The 10,402-nt window shown below is 33.7% G+C and overlaps 1 protein-coding gene across 1 annotated transcript; it reads right to left on the bottom strand.

Moving 5' to 3' along the window:
- Positions 1-2,542: 2,542 nt before the first annotated feature.
- Positions 2,543-5,013, bottom strand: LOC109800235 (uncharacterized). The gene is made up of 4 exons (XM_020360999.3): positions 4,875-5,013; positions 4,070-4,196; positions 3,911-3,983; positions 2,543-3,059 (listed from the first exon to the last, which is right to left on the bottom strand). Exons 1-4 carry the CDS (start codon positions 4,918-4,920, stop codon positions 2,787-2,789), a joined length of 519 nt encoding a protein of 172 aa, XP_020216588.1. The 5' UTR covers positions 4,921-5,013; the 3' UTR covers positions 2,543-2,786.
- Positions 5,014-10,402: the final 5,389 nt, after the last annotated feature.

Here is a 10,402-nt window from a genome sequence, read left to right as displayed (position 1 = left end):
GTTTGGGTGTGCCTTCAACCATACCGCCAAACCTCTGTTAAACGATTTTATGGACCTTTCCAGATTCGTCGACGCCTTGGCATGGTTGCGTACGAGTTGGAGTTACCGGCCGGCTCGCGGATCCACCCCGTGTTTCATGTGTCGAAACTGCGGCCCTTCGTCGGAGATGACCCGTCGACGTTGTTTCACACACCTCCACCATCCCTTCTCGTGGAAGATGAACCGCTTTCGTCACTCTCCGTGGGCAGCAACGTGGACTCTGATAAGGTTGAAGATACTGAGCAACTTAACTCTAAGAGGGGGGTACTCGAGTGAACCCAAGGCTTATTATTGACTCGCGGCCAGATCCTTTGCGTGCCACGACACACTTGGAAATAGCAACAGTTGTTGGTTTTCCCACTCACTCACCTAACACTTTAGAGCCATTGGATGAGTCAACAGAAAACACAAATGCATCTCCACCGTCCGTGCTTCCTTCAATCCGTGCTTCACCAAAATACCCCTGTTCCGCAACGCCACGTAGCACCCTTGAGGACAAGGTACTGCCTCAACCTAGCGGCATTGATAGAGCAAGTTCACGTAGGCCCAAGCTTCCTCCGTATTGGACCAAAGATTGCAAATTGGGATAGTTTGGTTCTTTAAGTTTTTAAGCCCATAATGTTTATCTTTTCCTCCAAGGTCTCTTTAGACCATTGTAAGAGGTATTTAATACCTGGACATCTCTAGTTGAGAATTATGATGAAATTCTGAATTAAATCTTTCTTAGTTTTGTTCTGGTAGCCTTAGTTCTTACGGTAGTTCTCATCATTTAACCTCTCGTTGGGCTTAGAGCACCATATCTGGGTATTACCTAAACATAGTTTGAAAACAATTTTCACAAATTTTTTAAGGGAATGACAAGCAACATCAATACTAGTATGCATAAAAGAATCATACAGTTTTTGTTTATGAAGCACCGACCCCAACTTTGACATGCACACCATACAACACAGATACGACTAATGTCTAAAAAGTCGGACATGGAAATACCACAGACTCTTATAAGATGAATCATATATATAAACTTTAAATTTTTATATGATAATGACTCTTATAAGATGAATCATATATATGAAAAGTTAAAATATCAAATAATTCTTGTAAAAATGAGTTTCATAATAAATTAAAAATGTTATGAACCTTATAATATTTATTTATAATTAAGTTGATTTTTTTAAATTTTCTTATAACAAGAATGTTAGACAAGTTTTTAGTTAAGAGTAAGAGTTGACATACTCTCTTAATTCATATTAAGTCGTGGTAGGAAGATATTAAAATTATACCTAAAAAATGTCTAAAAATAATAATAATTTTCAATTGTAAGACATTGGAGATGTATGAAACTCGTGTGAAGGTGTGTTTGACATGCCAACATTTTGTAGATGTCTGAGTGACTCAGTGCTTCATTGGTATTTGTACTCTTGGCATCGAATAAAGTCCTTTTATCCCTCTTCAAGCTAGAAAAAAAAAAAACAAAGGCAACCCAATGGAGCACGGCCAGTCCCACAACCCATTATCCACCAAAAAACAAAAATAGTAAAACCAACACCAGCCAATATCATCATACCACTGAACTGGAAGCAAATATGATTCTATTAATAATTGTAAAAAAGAAAATTATATTCTAGAACCCAATTCATTTATGAAGATATGTGCGTGTATTTGGGGTTTTTTTTTTTTTTTTGGGGGGGGGGGTGGTTGAACCTGTCCATATCAGCGTAGCACTGAAGCTTCTTATTCCTGTCTTGGGAAATAAAAGTGAGAATCCAGAAATATGAGCAAGAAACATTGAAGGGTGTGTGAAGCAAGAAAATAAAATACAGCAATACGAGAATCTACTTCACCCTTCTTATGAGGCAAATTCTAAATAGTTGAGTGTAAAATGCGAATTGTATAAAGGAAAGAAAAATTAGAAGGCAAAATTAACATCCATTTAAAGTAGCCGTATCAAATATTCCTGCATTCAGGATTTCTTATAGATTTATTAGGGCATCACATATCTATGATAATCATATCCATCTGTTGAAAATTGGGCACCTATGATATCACTCCATTTATAGATATGTTCCAAATGACTCTGAATTCTTGTCATTCCTACCATCATGCTAAAAGAAAGGAAGTTAAATCAGTAAAAATACAAGGTAAGAAAATGTTGGAATATAAACCAAGTTTCACGTCAATAGAACAAGATGAGAAATAAAGATTTATAAAACACACATATATCTGTACAAACAAAATTACGAGAGTATAAATCTAAAATAGACAATATCTTAAGAATTATGAAATTATGTGTGTAAATATTTTGAATATCCTAATAAAATAAAAAGATATAATAATGTTCCCTTTGATAAATATATTCCTCTCTCAAGTAAATACAAACCCAATAACTTTAAAAGAAACTCACAAGAAGGCAGTCTTTACCCAGATGAGGTCCTTTGAGGTTTCATTTCTAACATATTTATCAATTAGATCAAAATAATCATAGAAATCATGAAGACATGAGTAAATGCAAAGGACAGGAAATTTTTTAAAATAATAATTGTATACAATTTTATTCAAGACAGTTTATTAACATGCATAACATTTCCTTTGACAGAAAAATCAAGAGTTGGTCTTTTGTCCAAAATGTGAAACACAGCATTGTTTTTATCAACTGTCATTATAACCAACAAGGAAACAGTGTCAATCCTATGTGTACAATACAAAAAAATTCTATCATTCTGTGTAAAAGAAATGATGTGCAATGGCTAGAGTGCAGAATTTTGACCACTCTCTTGGAACCACACAGCTGCAATTGTCATAAGGGCAGTATAAAGTAGTTTGGGTAATCTTTGCACCAGTTTCCCAACCCCTGGGACACCTTCAGTGGCTTTCTTTGTTGTTGCTGCAACTGTTGGTGCTACAACCAAAGTGGCAATAAGTTTTTTATGAACAACATAGAATGTTTCGGGTGCCATTTTCTCGATGAAATCAAAAAATTCGTCTCGGTCAATTTGACTATCTGAGTTGATATCACACTCCTGCAAGTTGTTTTATGAATCACACTAAATTCCAATATACCAACAATTATAATGTTCAGGAAAAAAAATTCAATATAGTTGAAGCAATTGACAAATTCTGTTGGACTGAACAAAGTTGTGTACATTTAGCTTATTTTTGGAGAGTGTAATTTTTACATAGGTAAGCATGAAGACAAAAATGATTTTGAGAAAAATGAAAACGAGCCTCTCAACTCTTGGGTCATGATAAAAAATTTTCATGTTGACAAGATAAATCTTCTTTATAAATCACAGCAGCTAGCTTGTTGAAAATATAGTAAGGCTCTAACAAAAAGTGCATAACACCTCTGATTAGTTATTTGTAGTCTAATTTTCGCTTGCATCTCAGAACTTTACAAACCAGCATGTATTATGCAATTTCAACAAAATAGCAGAATTTGATCATCCAAATTTCCAAAGTTTCATTTGTATTCCAACCATTTTCGTGGTATTGAAATTGTCCAGTAGCAGTGCCAAGTTACTCTTGGATATATTTTTAAAATCTTATGTAGGACAAACTCAAATTTTCTGCAGGATCTTCTTAAGCCAGAAGGGGATGCCTACAGAAGGGCTTACAAGAAAGGCTGAATTAGCTGTTGTAGAGTGCAGTCACCAGGATGCGGATCATAGGTGGTTTAGCCTAAAATCGACTAGAGATATGACTTAAATAGATTGCAACCAAGGTTTAGTCCCACCTCAATTGGAGATGTAGCTTATAAAGTTCGAATAGTTCTGACCTTACAAATTAGTTTTATGGATTTAAGTTAGGCTCTAAATCCAAATTCTAAGAAATAAAATACTTAGTTTGATCTCATTATGACACAATAAAGTACCTCGATGACTTCTCTGACTCTTTCTTTTGATGGAGGATCAAAATGGGGACCAGGAATATACTTGTTGATACCACTACAAGGTAAATTAATTCAGTATTTCAAAAGCATATTATCAACTCCACCAAAATGTCAAATACATTAATGAAGCAGGCTTCTTACTTGTACACAAGTAAAACAGCAATATACAGATCCCCAAAAGTCAAATTAACAGTTTCCTCTTGATTCTTTACTATGTCAAAAACTTGATCTGTTATCGTTCTTATTTGTCTTTTCCTCCACTCCTTACCTGTTAAAACACAAGAAAGGGCATTGAGCACTACACCTTGACAACTTACCTGTATGCTATGTTTAATATGCTGCATCTTACATATGCCAGAATGTCATGTCCAGTTAATGAAGGCATAAAATCTACATTACCATTAAATCCAGTTACCTAGTGTTCAGGAAGAATGAAATAACAATATTTTCAACCATCAAGGAAACGGTTTATTGAAATACCAATTATGCTTAAGAAAATCATTGATAATTTAAGGGTTAGTCTTAAAAGTTGAAAAAAATATTAAACTCTAAGGGATCTGACTGTCTAAAGAGATCAACTCATTTTAGAGGAAAAACTAAGCAATTTTCAGCGGTTGATGAGAAAATAAACTCTGCATATGGATAATAATTAGTAAATCATACATATGATGGAATGTTGGGTTGTCTTGATAATTAATGGTAAAGATCTTTGCAGTTACAATTTTAACTGGAGATAATCTTGATCCAAGCAAATAAAGTGTGTAGAGGAATGAAAATGTTTCAGGCACTGAAAAACATAAAAGGGTACAACAGAGCAGAAGGTAACAGCAAATGAATAATCGAAAAATAAGTGATAAATAAGCTTTGGATCCAAGTTCTCTACAGTTTATGATTACAAGAAAATGCATGAAATATGTAAAACGTGTTGGGGTGAGCATTGCAATACCGAGTAACTTGAAGACTTGTCCTATCCATGATATGATACCAAACATCGGAACCAAGGCAACTCTGTCTTTCAAGTTTGTAACACTCGAAATGAGGCCCTGTCTATATATATATATCAAAGTAAAATAAACTTGAGTGCAAACATTAATGAAGTATTTGATGTTATCTATTGTACAGACAATTTTCTCTTTTTAGAGCATATTTAACTTTAGAATCCATTTTTTAATTTTTAATTTTTAATGTATTTTTTTAGTTTCTTAATATTACATAATATTTAAGAACTTTCATTATTGTTTAATTCAATAAAAGAACTTGACTTCGGTTCTTATTCCATATTTTATAGACCCATGTTTTTATATTTTTATTTAGAATTATTTTGTTAAAAATTAAAATGTTTTGTATTGAATAAGTACTTGTTTTTAAGGGTTCTTATATAAGAGGAAAAAGTTCCTCTAAAATGTAGCATGCAATTTAAAAGGTAAAGTGCAACAATTTTGACCCCTTAATTATATAAATGGTTCAAATCTTTTTAGTCTAGTTAAAATTGTCACATAAATTTAATATTATTTTTTTTAAATTTGGGACGAATTTTCTTTTAAGAAGGAGGTGATGATATGAAATCAAGGAAGAAACAAAAGATAATTTTTTGTTTACTTTTGAAGACCTTGGAAGGTTCGGAAAGGAGACTCAACCATTTATTTTGTGTGAAGAAATGGAGCCAACTTGTATAATGACTTTTGGATACTATGTTACTTGTAATAATCTCGAGCTGAGTTTGTGTTTTAGTCAACTCAATAGGATTTATTTTCTATTAGGAAAATAAAGATGGAATTAGCGACTAAAATTTGGTTGCTAAATTTTGGCTAAGCGAACAAATTATGAGTGTGTGAGAATATCTCTATGTGGCTATTTTAGTTGAGCATTCAACTCACAACTAAGGGAGCTTAGCTCAAAGTTTCTTCAGAGTGCATTCTCATTGAGAGACCATGTCGTAGCTAAGCGAGCATTTATTTTTGTGACTATTTTAGTTGAGTGAAAATCTTGCTACTAAGCAAAAATGGTGTGACTACAACTCTAACTTGAATTTGTTTTGTGCACCAAACTTCTCTTTTAGGCCTTTTAGTGAGCTAAAGTGTGTATAATTGTCAAGAAAAGATAAACACTAGAAGAAGGTTGAATAATGTTAGAAAAGATGGCCTAACCAAGAGTGGCAGTGAATTGGTTTATCAAAGTTTCTTGCACAACTATCTTGGTTTTTAAAAACTTTTATAAATCTTTCAAAAGAAGTGTGTTGACCTATAACTTGTAGATAAGATACTTAGTTCAGATTCAATGCAATTCTAAATTTACTCAATTCTTAATGCAATGTATATGCCTCACAACACATAACAACAAGCATGAAAATAGAAATGCAAGAATGTAAATTTAAGTGTAGAGAGAAACATGCACAACCAATTTATACTGGTTTAACTACATCCACTTGTGACCTACATCCAGTCCCCAATCAACCCGATTGAGATTTTTCACTAATCTTTAATGTTAGAGGTTTTAAAATCACGATACCACATGCAATACATTTCTACACTATTAAAGAAATCACTTCTTGAACCTCAAGAAACACTTAATTATAGCACCCTACTATAAGATTCTCTTTTCTTAAGAATCCTACTTAAGAAAACAACTAGTACATATAATTAAGGAAAATATTCACCTGATGTACAAAACAAATTAGAAAAGGAGAATCAATCATGTAGCTTAACCTTTCATTCTATGAAGATGATGACCAACTCAATTCTTGAAAACCTTTTTTAATATTATCATATAGGTCAAAAAACCTCTTCTTGTAGAGAGAAATGTGCTACAAAGAGTGTTTTCGTAAAAGATATCACAAAGATTCAAAATTTCTCTGTCCAAGGTGAGAAAAATGATATATATAAGTTTTCTGACTGAAATAATTGATTATTTGCATGAATAATCGATTATTTTGTTCTTAGAAATTTTGGAAATCAACCAAGTACAATTTAATTGATTATTTTGAGCAATAACTAATTATTCCAGAATGTGGTTTATGAAATAATCGATTATTTTGCTGAATAATCGATTATTACAGCAACTACTTCTTAGGTAATTGAAAATCAGAATAAATAATCGATTATTACTTGAAATAATTGATTATCTTAAGTGAAAACTTGATATCTCAATTTTTCATACCATTAATTTCTCTTTACAAATCAATTTTAACATATATCTAAGTCATTAATCATTATCTAAATAGAGATAAATTGCTAAGTTACTTACCAAGGACAAAGCACACAAGCAAAAAAGCTTAAAACCACACAAAACAAGATACAACTTGCATTCTTATTTATCAAGAGGCTCAAAACACAAAATAAACTACAAGTTACACTTTTATCTCTCAAAAGGCTTATTTGTAATCATTAAAACCAACTAGGATCATGTCTTCATCTTGAGCTTGATCAACAAACTCCCCCTTTTTGATGATGACAAATATTCCTTTTACTTGTTTTGCTTCATCCAATTATACTTTTGTTTTTTTACTCTATCTTTCTTTTAAACCAAAATTCATACTTTTGTTGCTTCAATACTTTGTACACTTAACCTGCAAAACAAATATATACCTTTCTCCCTCTTTGGATATCATCAAAAACAAAATCTATACCAAGTTTAAAACTCCAAAACTCTAGAGAAATGTCAAATATTGTAGATTATACTCAATCATACAAGTAGTCTCAATCATGAAAATTTTCAAATTCAAATCATTTTAGAAACCAATACCAATCAATTTAAGTCATTCAATAACAATATAACCATTCTAAGTTATTACTAATTATAGTCATAATACTTTAAAACATTCAAGCATTCATACTAATCTATGCCAAATTTAAATCGTTTAGCACATAAAACATCAAGATTTCAACCTAATTTAACCAAACTGAATTAAATTGTGCATAATGAAGTTAATGAAAAAACACATAAAAAGGGGGGTTGAATATGTGTGTGTGTATACGAAGGAATTTTAAGGACATTTTCGCAAGATTAATATACTTCGTCCAAAGAACTTTCGAATACTAGAAGGTTAGGCAGAATTTGATTAACACAAGGTTATTGCGTCGAAGGGTTTATCGTTTGCTGAGAAAAATGGTTTATAATAATTATTATTGAAGTTCTTACATTTTCCTTTTCAAGATAGTTTCGTTTAAAGGCAAGCAGTAGATAAAGCTTTTCAGTGTAATATATTTGTTAAACGAAATTTGCATTTTCATCTGAAGAGTAGTTTAAATAGCTTGTAAACACTGGACAAAGTTTTTCATAAAGAGTTGATCAGTAAGGATGATTTGTGTCTAAGTAAACGAGAAGAGCATGCAATCATTTTATACTAGTTCGCTCAACTGATCTACGTCCAGTCTCCTTCAACTGAAGGGTTCCACTAGATATCAAAATGAAGAACATTGAGTATTATCGTTCACTCCTGGACCTGAGTATTCTTGACCACTCCTGGCCCGCCAGCTTCACTCACCAGCGCTAGTATTCTTAAACCACTTATGGTTCCCCAAGTATTCTCGACCACTTCTGGCTCGTCGACTTCACTCACCAACGCTAGTATTCTTAAACCACTTCTAGTTCCCCAAGTATTCTCGACCACTCCTGGCCCATCAGCTTCACTCACCAATGCTAGTATATTCTTTTCAGCCACTTCTGGCTAGCAGTGAGTATTATGGACCACCCAGGTCAGAACCACTCCTGGTCCAAGTATTCTCAACCACTCCTGGCCCGCCAGCTTCACTCACCGGCACTAGTATTCTTTAATCAGCCTCTTCAGGCTCGTAGTGAGTATTCTTTGACAAGCCCCTTCGGGCATTACAAGTATTCTTTTCCTAGCCTCTTCAGGCTTTACACATGATCGATTTGTGCTTTGGCTTGAGTGCATACATAACTCTCATAGAGAGGATTGGAAATTTTCTACACTCTCTAAGGTTTGTTACCTTAGTCTTACAGAGACTTGTGTTTGAGTGTTTGGGTTACTCTCATGGAGAGGATACATAGGTTTAAAACATGCACTAAGGTTTGTCCATAATTGACATTTCAAAAACCTTAGTCTATAGAGATACAAATACAAAATTACATTGTACATATGACTATCAACGCTCATCTCTGGACTCTCTGTCTTGTGGGCTTGATATCACTCCTTTTTTTATTAATCAAAAGCGCAAGGCAAAACCTATAATTATTCCTTTGTTGCTTCTTGCCAGCCATTTTCGGTTTGATGTTATTGCATACTTATAGGCCTGTAAAATTTTCCCGTTGCATATGTCTATTGAAGCTAATATAGTCGTTCATGACTAGTTTAATCCTTTCATTTAATGCATTTGGTTTTGCATTAAATGTTGCTTCCTGTTCTTAGACATTGCGTGTATTCTTCTCTGTCCTGTTGCCAACAGTGTTTGACTTTATCTGAGACCTAGAAATTATTTGTCTTTTTCTGGTCATGCAGCAATATAGCCGTTGTCCTTTTTTGAAAAAGTAATGCACTTTTTCTGACACATGCAAGTTCTTCTTTTGCGTGCTTCTCTTCTTCTTCGTTTATTCTTTTAATAACACTATTACGTTGAGAACACTTATGTGATCATAGAAGATGCTTTGAGTAATCTTTTGAGACTTGATAAGTGCTTGCGCGGCAGTCTTCGTCTGTGTCTGTTAATCTCATGCGTCTCACGTCTTGTTCTCCATCTCAGTATTTTGACATTGATGCTTTGGTGTCTTATATGGTCTGGTCAGCATTACAAATAGACTTGTCTTCGTCCAGAGTATCTTTTAGTCTGTGCTGCTCTTGGCCTTGATGCACGATTGACTTTCTTCTAACCTTAGACATATGCCTCGTCTAATCTGTGCTTTAGAACAGTTGCACTTGACACAACTTTGTCTGGATATTTTATGATCATCTAGCGCATATTCGTGTTCCATCTATTCATCTTTTGACGCTCGGTTTCCTATGTCATTTGCTTCATCTGTCTCGACTTGTCTGGTCCGTGTCTTGCCTTGACTATTCTTCATAAGCTTTGTCTAATAGTTTAGTGTCTCATTATGGTGGTAGTCATATTCCGTCCGTGAGCAGACTTCGTTTTGATACTTGACTAACCATCATCTGATTCTTTTATCTAGTTTGCACAATCTTCGTGGATTGTTGCATTTAATGTCTTTGATCTTGCATTAAACGTTTGCTTGTTGAATCTGCACTTCACGAGGTCTTTTGTACCATTTGTTCGTTTCTATGACTGGAATTAAGATATCTATGTACTTTCTTGGTATTGTAGCGATCGAGGTGTTGTCCTTTGCTGACTAGTTGTCCTTTGTTGACTGGTAGGTGTACTTGCTCTGACACACGTAGTTTTGATTTGTGGATAAGCGCTCACCCATTTTCTTTTTTATCTTTCTTCTTCTGTTTTGATGTCTTCATGTGTTCTTCTGAGAGTATGTATGCTAAGTAGTTCGTCTCGTTGTGTCTTTAGA

Source organism: Cajanus cajan, chromosome 3, assembly GCF_000230855.2.
Source record: "Cajanus cajan strain Asha chromosome 3, NIPB_CcT2T_4, whole genome shotgun sequence".
In the NCBI taxonomy this organism is placed as follows: Eukaryota; Viridiplantae; Streptophyta; class Magnoliopsida; order Fabales; family Fabaceae; genus Cajanus; species Cajanus cajan.
The sequence above is the reverse complement of the archived record's forward strand: the minus strand, read 5'-3'. Positions and strand labels throughout refer to the sequence as shown.